Consider the following 16,862-nt stretch of genomic DNA (forward strand, 5'->3'; position numbering starts at 1 on the left):
CATAGGATCCAAGTCTACTCCTGCAACGCACCTTCCTATTGTCCTTACCACACCGAATCAGAATTATTTGTCCAAGTATGTTGTGGCGCCTGCTATTTAAGCGTTTTCACGAATGCCTGACGTAGAGTGGGCATCAAATACATACCTATAGAATTAAACCTTAGACCCAAACCAGACTTTGACCGGTTTAAAGCAAATGACAAAAGCATCAGCGCAGCTCTGCAGCCAAGCCCTCCAGTCCCGGGAGGGGGGGGAGGGGGGGGCGGGCAGGGCGCTGCAGCGGAGGGTAGTGCGCACGCGCGGCAGGCTCGCTGCGGTTGGCTGCGCCGTGGCGGGAACCTTGATCTCGTCCGGCGGCGACAGAGGGACGGGCTTCTTACTCTGTGAGGGCTTCGCGGGACGCTGGCCTTCTGGGAAGAGGGCTTGAGAGGCCGCGACAGCCGGTGGGCTTGTAGGTGACCACCGGCGAGAGTCCCTGGGACCCGGCCACCCAGGAAAAAGGAAGAGACGCGCGCTGCCGCCTGTCCTGCCGGGTCTCCCGCCGGGAGGCGCCCTCCGACGTGCTGGGCGGCCTCGCCACTGCCCCTGCGCGGTGGGTGTGCGGACGGCGAGAGGCCGGAGTCCCGCCCGGGGTCGCTTCCGCCCGGGACCTGGAGGTGAGGCCCTCAAGAGTGTGTCTAGGGCAGTGTCCAGCATGTCCAACTGAAGCCTTGACGTGAATAGCTAACAAATAAAGTTACCTGATGAAGAAACAAAAGGGAGGGCTGCTTCTATTTTAGGTAGAATTGTTTTGTTTCCTTTCAAGCATTTTATGAGTGAGATTGTGCCTCTAGCCCCTTCCCCACATGGCTCTTAAAGCCCAAGTGAACCGCCAGTTTTGGGCCCCCTTTGTTGAACTAAGTCCTCTAGCTGCCTTTCAATCCCCAGGGGATTCATCATCTCTCTATTCTTTCATAGTAGTTAATACTGGTGGCATAGTAGTTAACACTTGATTGGTAACCACAAGGCCAATAGTTCGAGACCACCAGCTGCTCCTTGGTAGAAAGATGGGGCTCTCTACTCATAAAGAGTTACAGCCTGGGAAGTCCCCAGAGGCCGTTCTACCCTGCCCTGTGAGGTCGTTATGAGTTGGAATCCATTCATGGCAGGAAGTTTTGGAGTCTTAATCTCATGTGTCGTATATAATAAACACCCAGTAATCATAATTATTGATTGTATTTTTAAAATTGCAACATTGCTTTTATTTTTTTAATTTAGATTGTAATTTTATAGATGAGATCGAATACTTACTATTTCTTCTAAGGGCTTTATTTATGTATAACATATATATCATAAACCTTCCAGCAGTACCATGAGTAAGGTTGACTCTTGAATCCCTTAAAGATGAGAAAACTGAGATGTAAAGAGGCGAAGTAAACTGCCCAAGATCACATGCTTGAAGTGTCAGCATTTGCCTCTGAAGTCCTGCTGTGTATCGACTGGCTTTTCAAGTACTTTAGCACCCTTCCTAGCCTTGCCATTTCCCTGCAGGGACAGAAGCAGGTGTGCATTAGTGTAAAAGTTGTAGTATGACAATAGGGCTGCCAAATGAGCAATTTCTAGTACTTGGGAAAAGGGCCTAAGCAGTAAGAAGAACCCTGGTGGGAAGGTCAGCAGTTGGAAACCATCAGACACTCTGTGGGAGAAAGATGAGGCTATCTGGTCCTGTAAAAATGTATAGCCTTGGAAACCCACCCGAGCAGTCTTACCGGCCACTATGAATTGGAATAAACTTGATGGGAGTGAGTGTTTTAAGAGTGAATGATTAATGTCATTGAATTGTACTCTTAAGAGTGGTCGAAATGGCAACATTTTTGTGGTCCATATGCGAGGGCTTTAAAAAGTTTTTAGGAAAATTTTATCTTTTCCATTATCCCATGAACTTTTTGAAGCTCCCTTGTATTTTACCACAATATTCTAAATAAGGCAATAAGGATGCTAAAGTATTTAGGGGGAAAATACTGATGTGTGCAGTTCATTTTGATATGTGCCAATAAAATAAAAGGGATGAATGGATGTCAAAGTGGTTGAGCTAGGATTCAAGACCAAGTAGGCTGGCTCCTGTCTTACTGTCACTTCGCTTTACTGGCGTAGTGGGTTATGTGTTGGGCTGCTACCTGAGAGATCTGCAGTTTGAACTCACCAGCTGCTCTGAGGAAGAAAAATGAGGCTTCTGCTCCTGAAAACATTCATAGCTTCCGAAACTCAAAGGAGCAGTTTTATTCTGTCCTGTGGGGTCACTGTGAGTTGGAATTGACTTAATGGCAGTGAGTTCTGGGTACTGTTCATAAGCCTCCATTCTTGAATTCATTAGTTTTCATTCTTTACAGGATAAATGGAAGGTAGAAATAATAGATATTAGGTATGAGTGTAGGAGTACAAGTGGTGATTTAGTGTTGAAAGACATCTTAGCTTTTTAATCAGTTCTCTTTTGTCAACAAGGAAACTGAAGTTCACAAAATTTAAATAACTTGCTGACAGTTAAGTATCCCTCAGGCAGCAGAATCAGAACTAAATTCAGGTTGACAAATCTAATATTGAATTTTCTAGCTGCTCTGTTTCTTCAAGTATTTTTAAAAAATGTGAACCAAAAATTTCATGGTGATCTGACCAGTGCAAATATGGAACTTATTATATAATTCATGAGATGGACATCATATCTTTATTGCTCTCTAGGATTTATGCTTTACTCATCTATTAGTTTATGGTCCTGTGGCGGCTTGCTTGTTGCTGTGATGCTGGAAGCTTTGCCACTGGTATTTTAAATGCTAGCATGGTCGTCCATGATGAACAGGTGTCAGTGAAATTTTCAGACAGACTAGGAAGAAGGAAGAGGTGGTAAATTCTGAAAAATTAACCACTGAACACCTTAAGAATAGAAGAAGAACATTGTCTGATAATTGTACTGGAAGATGAGCTCCTAGGTTGGAAGGCCTTCAAAATACGAGGGAACAGTTGCCTCTTCAAGGTGGGGTTGGCTTTAATGATGTGGATGGAGCAAAGATTTTGGGACCTTCATTTGCTGATGGAGAATAACTCAAAATGAGAAGAAACAGCTGAAAAAACATTCATTAATGATATGGAAATTAATATATGAAATATGAATCTAGGAAAATTGGAAGCCATCAGAAATGAAATGAAAGCATGAAGATCAATATCCTAGGCATTAGTTCAGCTGAAATGGACCAGTATTGACCATTTTGAATCTACAATCATGGCTTACTAAGCCAGGAGTGACAAATTCAAGAGGAGTGCTGCTACATTCACCATCAAAAAGAATACTTCAAGATCGATCTTTTATCCTATCATGTCTGGTGGGATAATATCTATATGCCTACAAGGAGGACCAGTTAATACAGTTGTTATTAAAATTTGCTCACTAACAAAGTTAGTGATGAAAAAACTTTTTACAAAATTCAGTCAGAAGCTGATCAAACATATAATCAAGGTGCAACGATAGTGATTGGAATGTGAAAATTAGAAACAAAGAAGGCTCAGCAATTGGACAATATGGCCTTGGTGATAGAAACAAAGCTGCAGGTTGCATAACAGAATTTTGCAAAACTAATGAATTCATTGCAAATACTTTGATAAGACAAAATAAAAACAGCATTTATATAACAGATGGGAATACACAGTGGAGATGTTATCAACTAAAAAAGGCCAGGGAATGACTGGAACAGATCATCAGTTGCTTATGTGTACGTTCAGGTTGAAGCTGAAGAAAATTAAAAGTCCACGAAAGCCAAAAGACAACCTTGAATAGAACCCAAAACCAGACTCACTGCCATCAATTAAATTCTGACTCATAGTGAACCTATAGGGTAGAACTGCCCCTGTGGGTTTCTGAGACTAAATCTTTTTTTTCCCCCCTGCCTCCCTCTCTTTCCCTTGAGACTACATCTTTATAGGAGTAGAAAGCCTCATCTTTCACCCGTGGAGCAGCTGGTGGTTTCGAACTGCTGCTGACCTTGTGAGCAGCCCAACATGTAACTCACTATGGCAGCAGGGCTTTCTCTTTCTTGAGTATAGCTCCCACCGTCTTAGGAATAGATATGCTACATCAAACACTCATGAGTGAAGACCAGATGAGTTGTGGAATGACATAAAAAATGTCATATATGAAGAAAGCAAAAGGTCACTAAGTAATTAGAGAAGATGGATTATATGAAGGAGAACATGGCATCAGAATTCGAGGACTGCTTGTCAACAACCAGTGGATACATAGAAAGATACAACCCTGCTTGCTGAAAGTAAAGAGGATTTGAAATCGATAGTGATGAAATTCAGACTATAGTCTTTAGTGTGAATTACAACATAATGTAAAGAAATGAAACATCTCACAATTGGACCAGTAGAAAACATCATTTAAGGATTTAGTTTTATTTGAATCCATAATCAGTGCTAATGGAAGTAGCAGACAAGAAATGAAACTATGCATATTGCACTGGGAAAATCTGTTGCATACAACCTATTTAGAGTGTTAAAGAGAAAAGTTGTCATTTTGAGGGAGTAAGGTGTGCCTGACCCAACCGGAGGTATTTTCACTGGAAGTGAATGTTGGATCATAAATAAGGAAGACTGGAGAATAATGGATGCATTTGAATTGTGTTGGTGAAGGATAGTGAAAGTACCATGGAGTGCTAAAACAAACATCTGCCTTGGAACAATGGCAACTTTGTCTCAAGTGCTTCGAACATGCTATCAGGAGAGAACAGTCCCTGGAAAAAGCCATCATGCTTGGTAAAGTAGAAGGACAGTGAGAGAGAAGACCCTTCGAGAGATAAATTGACACAGTGGCTGCAACAGTGGGTTCAAGCATAACAATTGTGAGGATGGTGTAAATACGTTCTGTTGTAATAGGGTTGGCACCTGTCAACAAAAATAAATCATTTAAGTTGAATTACAGTTAATTGAAAATCTGAAATCTTTCATCTGAACTGACCCTTGTTCTATTTTGCTTGATTAATGAACAACTAAGTGTAAATACAGGGCTTAACAATGCCTTCTTTACATGAATCTTGCTGTTGTTAAAAGCCAACAAACCCAAGCCCATTGCTGTAGGGTTGATTCCAATTCATAACAATCCTTTAGGACGGAGTAGAATGCCCCTATAATGTTTCCAAGGTTGTGAATCCTTGCAGTAGCAGACTGCCACATCTCTCATGCAAAGCAAAGTGGCTAGTGGGTTTGAACCTCTGATCTTTTGCTTAGCAGTTGAATGTTTAATCACTGGGTGACTAGGATTCTTTGCTGCAGTTAATATGTCGGTTTTAAATTTGGGTCATTTACATATCTACTATACTGAGCTATTACAAAAAGAAAATTAGGTTAATGAGTTTATTTTGGCATGATTTATTTTTTTCTTACAATTAAATTTGGTGAATATTATTTCTAAACTAGGTGTGAACTCTGTATTTCATAATTTGTTCCAAGTTAGTACTAACAGGGATCTATTTCCCCTTGAATAAGAAACAATAGAGATAATCTTTTACTATTAATCTCTCAAACTATATTAGGTCTATTAATTATTAGACACACATTTCATCATTTTAATATCTATGAAATTTAGAAATATCCAGATGCCAATGTGATATCACAGATTAAATGGCTGCATTTCTTTTTTTCTTTATTGGATACATGATATGATGGTAAGTTTTATAATTTTTGGCGTCTTAGATTTGTTGAAATAAATCATTAAAGGGGGAAAATCGTCTTTTAAAAATGTAAATGGTACTTCCCTTTATTATAAAGGCAACATTTCCATTGTAGAAAATATGAAATACCAAAAAAAGAAAAAATATGAAATACATAGAAAATAAATCAGCAGAAAATTGAAATTTCTGGTAATTCTAACATTCAGAGAGGATCAAAGTTAAATTAATGGCATGTGTCTTTCTAGCCTTTTAAAAAAAGATCTACCTTATAGAAGTATTAATTACTTCTACATACTGGATGTATACCACTTTAAAGAAGTATTAATTACTTCTATATACTTTTGTACACTAGATGACTTTTGACAAATGTATATGTACTGTTTTTGCTTTTTGTCCTTTTTAAATAAAATTGGGAGATGCTGAGCATATTTGGCATTCATTTTTATTTGACATATGAGGAATAATTGCTCATGTCATTATTTTCCCATTTCCATGTCATTAAACATTCTCCACAGGAGTTTTTAATGGCTACAGAATCATTCACATAATAAGTATTGAATGCCTTCTATGTTTTGGTACTAGCAATATTGTGATGAATGGAATATAAGTGTTTATGTTTGATTTAGGGGTTTTCAGCTTGGGAGAATCAATAGGCAATTTTATTACAGTATGAATGTGTTTGAGTTGTGCATAGGAAGGGCCCCTAAACTTGTCTTTGGGAGGATGTGGGGTGAGCTCTTGTGTAAGGTAGAAGTCATCAGGCAAAGAAAACAGGGTATTTGCATTCCCAACACTGTAGAGGGGACAGTTGTCCCAAGGCCTACGGAAGCAGAGAACCTGGTCATGCTGGAGCTGTTGTACAGAGCACAGGCTTTCATGGTGGATGAAGAGAGTGTATTGTGTTTCATGGGTCTACCGTGATTTATTTCAGTAGCACCCCCTTATGGACATTTAGGTTTCTGTCTTTCCTGCATAGTCGTAGTGGAAATAATACTGTGAAAAAGGCTAGAAACCTGGTTCTGGTCTTTGCATTTATATAAAACAATTGTACTCTTTTGGAAGGAAATAGGGTAGTAAGAAATAAATTGAGGGGGAACCGATTACAAGGATCTACATATAACCTCCTCCCTGGGGAACGGACAACAGAAAAGTGGGTGATAGGAGACGTCGGACTGTGCAAGATATGACAAAATAATAATTTATAAATTATCAAGGGTTCATGAGGGAGGGGCAAAAATGAGCTGATGCCAGGGGCTTAGGTGGAAAGCAAATGTTTTGAGAATGATGAGGGCAATGAATGTGCAAATGTGCTTTACACAATTGATGTATGTATGGATTGTGATAAGAGTTGTATGAGCCCCTAATAAAATGATTTAAAGAATTGAATTATAAATGTGCTCTTTGATTTGCTAAAATCTCAAACATGCATTTAAAAAATATTTGTTGGTGATTATAATGTATTGGGTGGTGTGGTTGATGCTGCTTGTGGGTTAGTGGGATGGAAATAAATAGCATGCTTGATAGATGTTTGAGAATAATTATGTTTCCTTAGATTTTAAAAATTTTGCCTATAGCATGATACTATAATGTCCTTAATATGATCTAAGTTGACATATGTGCTCTAGTTTATATGTGAAATTGAATTAAGTTTCAATCATATAAATTTTCCTGACGACCATGCTTTCTGAGGCTTATTCATATATATATATATATTTGATGTTGTGGTTGTTGTGATGAGCTATTTTTATTTTTGAGCACAGTTCTCAACAAATGAATTAATGATTTATTTTTTAAAAATTTCCAGGTCAGTGCTGCTAACTATGAGACGATCTGTAGCACCAAGTCAGTTGCAGGGGAATCCCTCGAAAAAACCAAAATTTATACCACCAGGCAGAAGTAATCCAAACCCGAATGGAGAGATTACAAAGCTGAGTCCAGATACAAAATTATATGAGGTAAAAAAAATTTTTTTGACCCTTGTCTATTTATTGCTGGTGGCATGTGAAATGAGACAGCTGTCGTAGAAAACAGCGTGGTGGTTCTTCAGAAAACTAAAACTAGAACCACCCTGTAACCCAGCAATCCCCTTCTAGGTATCGACCCAAAAGCATTGAAAGGAGACAATCAAAAGAGAGACATATTGACACAATGGATGTCTGTATGGATTGTGATAGAGTTGTATGAGCCTCCAAAATGATTTGTAAAAAAAACAGAGAGACATTCACTAATGTTCATTGCAGTACTGTTTATAATAACCACAAGGTGGAAACAGCTTACATGTCATTGACAGATGCATTAATAAACAAAATGTGGTATATATACAATGGAGTACTACTCAGCCAGAAGGAAAAATGAAGGCTTTATATATACTCCAGTATAGATGGAGCTGGAAGACGTTATGTTGTGTGAAAGAAGCCAGTCACCAAAGGAAAATTATTAGATGACTCAAGAAAAGGCAAATGTGTAGAGACCAAAGCTTATTAGTAGTTATCAAATGTGGGAGGGACGGAGGGAGAGAGGGAGAAAATGGGATGAGTAGTGATGGAGAAATCACATTGAGGGTAGGGTTGCCCAGCTGATTATTACAATTGCTGTCAATAAGTTGTATACCTGTAGAATTTAGCAAGAGTAATGTGATATATTTACAATGACCAAGAGAGCAAAGAAAAAGAGTAGCCGATTATGTACAACCAAACCTCATGAAATTTGGTTCCTTGGTTTGGAGGTTTAGCATCATGGTTTTATGGGCATCTAGTTAATTGGCCCAATAATGTGTTTAGCTCTTCTGTTCAATTTCCTAGTTCACTGCTTAGTAGCTGGTCTTAAAACCTTATAAGTGGCCATCACACCCCCCACCACACACACCTCCAAAAAACGAAACTCACTGTTTTAGTCAATTCTGACTCATAGTGACGCAATAGGAGAGGATAGAACTGCCCCTTTGGGTTTCTGTGACTAACTCTCTTTTTAAATCATTTTATTGGGGGCTCTTGCAGCTTTTATAACAATCCATACATCAATTGTATCAAGCACATTTGTACATATGTTGCCATCATTTTCTTTCTTTCTTTTCCTTGGTATCTGTTCCTCTTTTTTCACAACCCCTCCCCACCCTCTTACCCTCATGAACCCTTGATAAATTATAGATCATTATTATTTTCATATCTTACAGTGTCTGCTGTTGCCTTTCACCCATGTTTCTGTTGTTCGTCCCCCTGGGGTGAGGGGGGGGTTATACGGTGATCATTACGATTGGTTTTCCCTTTCACCCCCTTCAACCCCTACCTTCCCACTCCCCCTCATGGTATCATTATTCCCAATACTGTTCCTGATGAATCTATCTGTTTTGGATTCTGTGTGTCAAGAGCTATTATCTGTAACAGTGTACATGCTCCAGTCTAGCTGGATTTTTACGCACCCATTTTGTCTTCAGCAATGATGTAGGCCGCAGACGTCCTCAAACTACGGCCCACGGGCCACATGCGGCCCACAGAGGACATTTATCCGGCCCGCCGGGTGTTTTTGTCTGTTTGTTTTTTTACTTCAAAATAAGATATGTGCAGTGTGCATAGGAATTTGTTCATAGTTTTTTTCAAAACTATAGTCCAGCCCTCCAATGGGTCTGAGGGACAGTGAACTGGCCCCCTGTTTAAAAAGTTTGAAGACCCCATGGTGTAGGGGAAGGTGTGCATCACAGAATGCCAGGTTATTAAAACAAAGTGTTCTTGTATTGAGGGAGGACTTGAGTTGACTATTTTGATTTAAAAAATTCTATGTAAGAAACTTGGTTGAATGAGGGAAAGTACAGAACAGAATTTCAAATCCCCCTGGACTCTATACTTTGTGGAGTCGTGGATGAATCCCTGAAACTATTGCCCTGAGGTAATCTTTAAACATTAGTCCTAAAATATCCCCTGAAGTCACCTTAAAACCAAACAAGAATTTAGTTTAACTAGTCAAGTGCCCACCGTGAGCATTTTACTCTTTTAAGAAATATCTATGTGGCATCAGATTGACAAGAGCAACTCAAGATTAGATAAGAGCCTTAAGGAGCAGTAAGTGCATGTTAGTGGAGGAGGTATGTTAGTGTATGTTAGTGTATGTTTCTTAGTCGACCCAGAAAAGGAGGCTGAGAAAGGCTGAACAACTTGAAGAATGTGATCAGTGTCATAAAATTGTAGTTTTAGAAACTGTTGAATTGTTGCACGTTTGTACTCTACAACACAAAATAAAATTTAGGCAAAAAACCAAAACAAAACCCAAAACCTATAGAAAGAGTTACAGTACTTACCTACCTGTAGTCTAAAAAAGTCTTCTAATCCTTAGAAATAATGATTAAAGAAATACATTTTTAATAAGTGACTTGCAGATGGGTATATAAATTAGACTTACTTATACTTTTGGTAACTAAATAAATAGCCCTGGTAGTTACATGTTGGACTGCTAGCCCCAAGGTCAGCAGTTCGAAACCACCAGCTGCTCAGGTATGACTGTCTACCTGCAAAGAGTTACAGCCTCAGAAATCCTCAAGGGCAGTTCTGTCTTATACTATAGCTCTCTATGAGTCAGAATTAGCACAATGGCAATGAGTTTGGTTGTTGGTTTTTGAAGTGAGGGAAGGGGCCAGAATCCTTGTAGATAAATTTTCTTTTTTTTTGAGTGTATCATATTTTAAGGAGCCTTGGTGCTGCTGTGGAATAGTGCTTGGTTGGTAACCCACCAGCCGCTGCTTAGGAGAATGATTGAGACTATCTGCCCTTGTAAAGATGTAGTCTAGAAACTCTTCCTACTCTGCCCTTTACGGTCACTCTGAATTAGAACTGACTCAGTGGCAGTGAGTTTGGACTTTTTTGTATCATAGTTAACTAACCTACTATTGAGTCTTTATGCTGTTTATAGTTTTATCACCCATTTTAGATTATATTATCAGAACATCTTATTACATAGGTCTTTGGCTGATCCTTTTAAAATTAAATCTTTAGGATAGATTACTATAAATGGAATCAGTTATAGTACCTCCTTTTTTTAGATGAACAACTAGTAAAAATACATGTACAAAAATGTATCATTTTGACTATTTTAGATTGTCACTTTAGTGATATGAAGTACTCTCAGTATTGTGCAGCCGTCACTATTATCTGGTTTTAGAGCTTTTTAAATAATACTCTTCTTTTTTTTGTAATTATTCTCTCTTATTTATTTTTTAAACATTTTATTAGGGGCTCATACAACTGTTATCGCAATCCATACACACATCAATTGTGTAAAGCGCATTTGTACATCATTCTCAAAACATTTTCTCTCCACTTAAACCCCCGACGTTAGGTCCTCATTTTTCCCCTCCCTCCCCGCTCCCCCCTCCCAAATAATACTCTTCTTAAAGTTACCAAATAATAAGTGGAAACTTCTTCATATGTGGTGGTTTAAAGAGAAAACATATACACCCGCTCTTTACTTTGGGACAAGGGTAAGTTCTAAAGACCAGATCATTATGCAAAAGTTGGAGTTACCTGAAAATGTAGGAGTTCCCCCACCCTCCGCTTTGCAGACTATCCATTTGTTTTGTTTTTGATTTTTAAATTAATTCAGAAAATATGGCCTTAGAAATCGTAACAGCTATTGATACACTGATCATGGTGGTGAGTCCATTATGTGTTAGTCCTCTGCAGAGGAGACAAAGCTGGATAAAGCCAGTATGTGTGACTGGAGGGCCCACAACTTAACCACTTCACCTCGTGGGCTGAGTCAGAACTTCCCTCTCACAGCCACCTCGAGGGCACATCTCCCACCTCTTGTCCCACTATCATGCTTAGCTTCATTTGGAGGTCATATAACTATTTTAAGGAAGGAAACACGACAAATCTAGATGTATTGTGCTATCAGTTAAACTACATCTTCCTCTTATCTACTTCATTTTTGAAATTTTTTTCTTAAAATTATTTCTCATCTTAGATTGAGTTAATTTATATTAGGAAGTGGCTATATTATTCAATAAGTTATAATCTATTGCTTTGATATTCAAATTGGGTTTTGCTACTTGTATTTATCAGGCCAATAAATTAACAGAAGCAGATGCTTCAAAACAATATTTTCCTTGGTAAATATGTCAGAATCAGCTTTTTTGTTATATTGGCCTGAAAATACAAGGAGCAAAATTTTGGCCCAATTGCTCATCACTATAAATATGCTAATAGATTATAAAACATTGAATAATATTGGTCTCTAAACACACCTTTGCTGTTACCTGGATTTTAACCCAGTGAGACCCTTATTAGGCTTCTAACCTATAGAATTCTAACCTACAAATTGATGTATTTATGTGGTCTTGACCCACCCACTAAGTCTGTGATGGTTTGTTACAGGAGTAATACAAAACACACAAAAGCAGAGTCTGTGGACTGCCCGCATCTATCCTTCTTCCTCGCTCCCACAGGTGTCACCTCATGCCCCATCTTGCTTCAGCTCCTCTCCAGTCCCTTCCCTACATGTTATTGTGATACAGATCTGAGTCGTACCTTTTCATTTTTAAATATTTTAGTATATGTCTTTAAGAGATAAGGGCTCTTTAAAAAATTAAAACATAATGGTAGCACCATTATCACACCCAAAACATTAGCATTATTTAAGTGTTAATTTTATATTGAGAAATTATCAAGGAAAAAGAGCAGCTGGATATGAGAATGACACATTGTGACATGTTTAGAAACTTTTCTGATAACGTCATTTTAATTACACATTAATTATAAATATACTTTTCATTCTGTCATGCCTTACAGTGTTTAAAACACAACTAAACCAACTTAAAATACACAACCAATGAAAGTTGCATTTTAAATCTACTTTTATATATTTGCTATTTAGAGAGTAACTAGTAGTTTATAATTTAGATGAATCTTGTTTTAAATAAAAGAATCTATTGTGTGAAAATATAGAAGTTAGATTGAACTTCTGCTTGAAATTTATGTTTTGTGTTTTTAGGTTGCTGCAAATAAGTCAGAAAATGATTTCAGAACTGGTAATTTAAGTCTTCTGCATGCTAAAGAGACTACAAGAGAAATGAATCACAAGGATACTCGCAGTGGAAAATGTTTTCCTGAATCATCTCTGATGCCAGCATTAGGTCCACTTCAGACAGGTAAGACTGCTTTAATGGTCAGTTACCTCTGACCAATAAGGTTAGTGTAGTCTTTACATTGCTTATTTCCAAGACTAAATATGTTGCATTTGGATGTTGTTAATATAATACAGTTAGATTGTTGACAGTTTAAATTTTTTGGTTATGATTTACTTTTAATGATAACTAAATAATTTCATACTTCATACTTTAAGAGTGTTCATTGTAAACTCTTTGGTTTAATGTGGTCTTTTCATCAAGTGCCAAAATATGTTGTGTTTAAAGATTTAATTTCAATCCCCCCAAGTATGTTTCTATTATTAAGGGGTGGATTTAAAATGACTAATTCATTATAACCCATGGTGTAACTTCCAGTTAGTTAGATTTACATGATCAAGATAGAGAAAAAGCATTTAACAAATACACAACTATTATAGGAAAAAGCATTTAACAAATACACCTCTCCTTAATCCTCTATTGTTGAATTAACCTAAGGATTATGGTTCTTTTTGTATTTGTAAGAGATCATTGTTATTTTAGGTAATTAAAAGAAAAAGTATCACAGATGTTTGTTTATTTGGGCTTTTGAAAGGCATCATTACAACTATATTTTCAAATTACATTTCTTCATTTTCTGGTTGAATAAACAGACTCCAGGAGAGAGCTCCATCTGTTGGGAGTCTGGAAGAGTGATGGTCCTCCCTAAGCTACTAGTGCGGATCAACTAAGAGCCTTTAAGCTCTTAACCCTTTCACTGCTTAGTTAATTTGAAGAATATTTCTCGAACTTCTCAATAAGTTTTACCGATGAATGGCTGTTACCTTGTTTAAGCCATCACATCTGTGGTAATTTGTTACAGTACAAATAGAAAATGGAGTTGTCTGTTTGGAATGCTCTGTGTTCCCACGTTTGAGAAGGACTTTTGGAACTGGCACATCAGTTTAGGAGACTTCTAAGGGACAGTGTTGGGCCAAGCAGTTTACTGATTAGCCTTCTTTTTCCTTCTTTTCCTGGATCCCATCTTCCTCTTCCTTCATCCTCTTCAGGGGAATTTCTTCTTTTCTCAGACTCTCTTCTTTACTGCTAGCCTGAGATGGTATACCCATTTTCTTTCTACCCTGATAGCTAATCTCTTCACCAGAGAATAATATTGTAGTATTTACAATGTAATGTAACACCTTCATTTTATTTTGGGCCTTATTTGTGTTCCATGATTTTTCATTCCCTTCCCTGCTAAATAAGAGAAAGGTGGTAAGACTTAATAAGAGAAACAGAAGAAGGAGTTAATTTGTCCAATTTTTAATCTCTTAATCTCTTCTCTGATTAGTACATTCACTGGGCTGGGGAACAGGTGCCAGCCTCCTGATACCCTCCTGCCTTTCAATCTAGGAATGAGGTTAATTGGGGGAAAGCTTTGTAAGAAGTACCTTACTTTCTATCATGGATTGCTGGGTGGGAGGAGGGAATGTATAGAAAATTGTGTCGTTGGAGATAAGAGACCTATATAGTATACAGTCACTTTTTAAAAGCACTCACCTTTTGACATCCTTTAAATTTTAGCTCTAATCCACTCTGAAGTGAGGTCCAAGTCTGTGCCCTAGTTTATTCATCTTTTTATTTTGAAAGTTTTCATATAGAGAAGTTGAAAAAATAGTCCAATTAAAATAGTAAATTCAATGATTATTAGTATTTAATTGTCATATTTTCTCTCTGCCTCCCCCTTACTCCTCTCTTTCACACACACACACACACACACACACACACACTTTTTGTTGGGTCATTTGAAAATTTGAAGTTGCAGATATCATACCATCGCATGCCTACATATTTCAGCATGTATTTCTTATAATACACAGCCACAATATTATCACTAAACTTTAGCAGATTAACAGCAATTTATAATATTAAATCCCTAGGTAGCATAAAAAATGCGCATGGATACTAACTGAAAGGTTGATGGTTCAATTTGACCCATTGATGTCTTGAAGGAAAGCCCTGGTCACCTCCTTCTGAAGTCACAGCCATTGAAAACACTGTGCAGTTCTGCTCTGGCACATGCATGTGGAATTGACTCCATGGCAACTGTTTTTTTTTAAAATTTTGTATCCCTGTAGCATTTTTTGAGCTTGGTTTCTGTATCAAGTAAGTACATTTTCATCTCCATTGCATTTCCAGTCTCTTTATAACCCCACCAGTTTGCAGATATGAATCGTCTGAGATTGATATAGCTCATTGTTTCCCAAAGTGGGCGATACTGCCCTCTGATGGGCGCTGGAATAGTGCAAAGGGGCTGTAAAAGCAGATACCTACATTTCATCCTGGACGATGGGCTGTAGTACAAAAGGTTTTAATCAGCGGCTCTGAGTAATTTTTTTTTTTCCTGAAAAGGAAGTGTGGGGTCAAATAAGTTTTGGACCCTATGTTGTGTGTCTACTACTGCTGCTATCCCCTAGCATCAGAAATGTGGTTCTTCTGGGGTTTTGGTAGGAAGACAGACTCTTGCCTTTTTTTGTCCAAACTCCTTGTCACTTTCTCTTCATGAATAATCAGGCTCAGTACATTTAAGCCTGTGCTTTTGAAAAATATACTCCAGACCTCCTAGATATTCAGAACTATACAAGTATTTTTCTTTAGAAAATGAAAAATTCTTTCACTAGTTGTGATGAGCTTGTAACAGTCAGTACTATTATTGATTACCCTGACTTCTTCACTACTAATTCTCTCAGGCACATCAAACATACTGTTTCTGTTATATGTATTTATCAGTTTACTGACTTGGCTTCAATAAACCATAGATATAAAGGCAGAAACATTCTCCTATTCAGGGGTTAATGCAAATGTTAGTTCCAAAACTGTGTAACTGAACAAAGGGGTCTTAATTCAGTAAAGGAAAGGAGAAGAAATACCTTGAGGGATGCCAGGGGACCAGAGGAAAAAAATTTTCTCTCTCTTAAGATAGTGTTGGCAGGCAAAGAGGAAAGCATTTGTAAAGAAAGGAGGATTTAAAAAGATAAAGAGTGGTCAAACTTCTCTCTGGACTGAGATTCCAGGGGTATGTTCTTAAGTGTTTAACATTCTCTGAGAAATTTAGATTTTTGTGCTACCTTTTAAATGATATGAATAAGAATATAAGAGTAAGTCAAAAGTAATTTAAAAAAATCATAGAAACCTTTATTAAACACAAAAATTAATCTTTTCTCCATTTACCATGATGTTGCTTATTGATCCAGTTGTGAGGAGTTTTACTTTCTTTATATTGAGTGTAATCCATGTGTGCTAGTATGGGTTAACTGGAGACCAAATCATAGGCACTCATATGTATGTAAAAAAGAATTGTATATTAAGGAGTAATTGTACATTAAGAAAACATCCCATCTAGCTGACAAGCAACAAATCCACATGGAAGAAGCTCGCCAGCTTGTGTGATCATGAGGTGTCGATGGGATCAGGTATCAAGCATCAAAGACCCAGAACAAAAAATAATATCAGTGTGAATGAGGGGAAGTGTAGACTATTGGACATCCCCTTACAGAAAGGTCACAAGGAAGAGTTGAGTCAATCAGGGTGCAGTATAGCACCGATGAAACATACAGCTTTCCTCTAGTTCTTTAATGCTTCCTCTCCGCCACTATCTTGATACCAATTCTACCTTACAAATCTACCTTACAATTCTACCTTACAGGATGTACACTGATACAGATGAGAGCTGGAAACACAGGGAACCCAGGACAGATAAACCCTTCTGGATCAATAATGAGAGTAGCGATACCAGGAGGGGAGGGGAAGGTTGGGGGAGAAGGCGAGAACCTATCAAAATGATCTACGTATAACCCCCTCCGTGGGGGGTGGACAACAGAATAGTGGGTTAAGGGAGACCTCGGTCATTGTAAGACATGAAATAATAATAATTTATAAATTATCAAGGGTTCGTGAAGGAGGGAGGGTGTGAGAGGCAGGGGAAAAATGAGCTGATACCAAGAGCTCAAGTAGAAAGAAAATGTTTTGAAAATGATGATGGCAACAAATGTACAAATGTGCTTGACACAATGGAT

At 37.9% G+C, this 16,862-nt stretch overlaps 1 protein-coding gene across 1 annotated transcript in view; it reads left to right on the top strand.

Moving 5' to 3' along the window:
- Positions 1-638: 638 nt before the first annotated feature.
- Positions 639-16,862, top strand: part of RAD54B (RAD54 homolog B) — a 131,864-nt gene continuing 115,640 nt past the window's right edge. Inside the window, exons 1-3 of the mRNA XM_045287340.1 lie at positions 639-656; positions 7,501-7,651; positions 12,675-12,831. Coding sequence (XP_045143275.1) covers positions 7,517-7,651; positions 12,675-12,831 — 292 coding nt within the window. The 5' untranslated portion in view covers positions 639-656; positions 7,501-7,516. The remainder of the gene's footprint in view (positions 657-7,500; positions 7,652-12,674; positions 12,832-16,862) is intronic.

This window comes from Echinops telfairi, unplaced genomic scaffold (genome assembly GCF_000313985.2).
Source record: "Echinops telfairi isolate 266 unplaced genomic scaffold, ASM31398v2 ScPeMD7_1;HRSCAF=3_0, whole genome shotgun sequence".
NCBI lineage: Eukaryota > Metazoa > Chordata > Mammalia > Afrosoricida > Tenrecidae > Echinops > Echinops telfairi.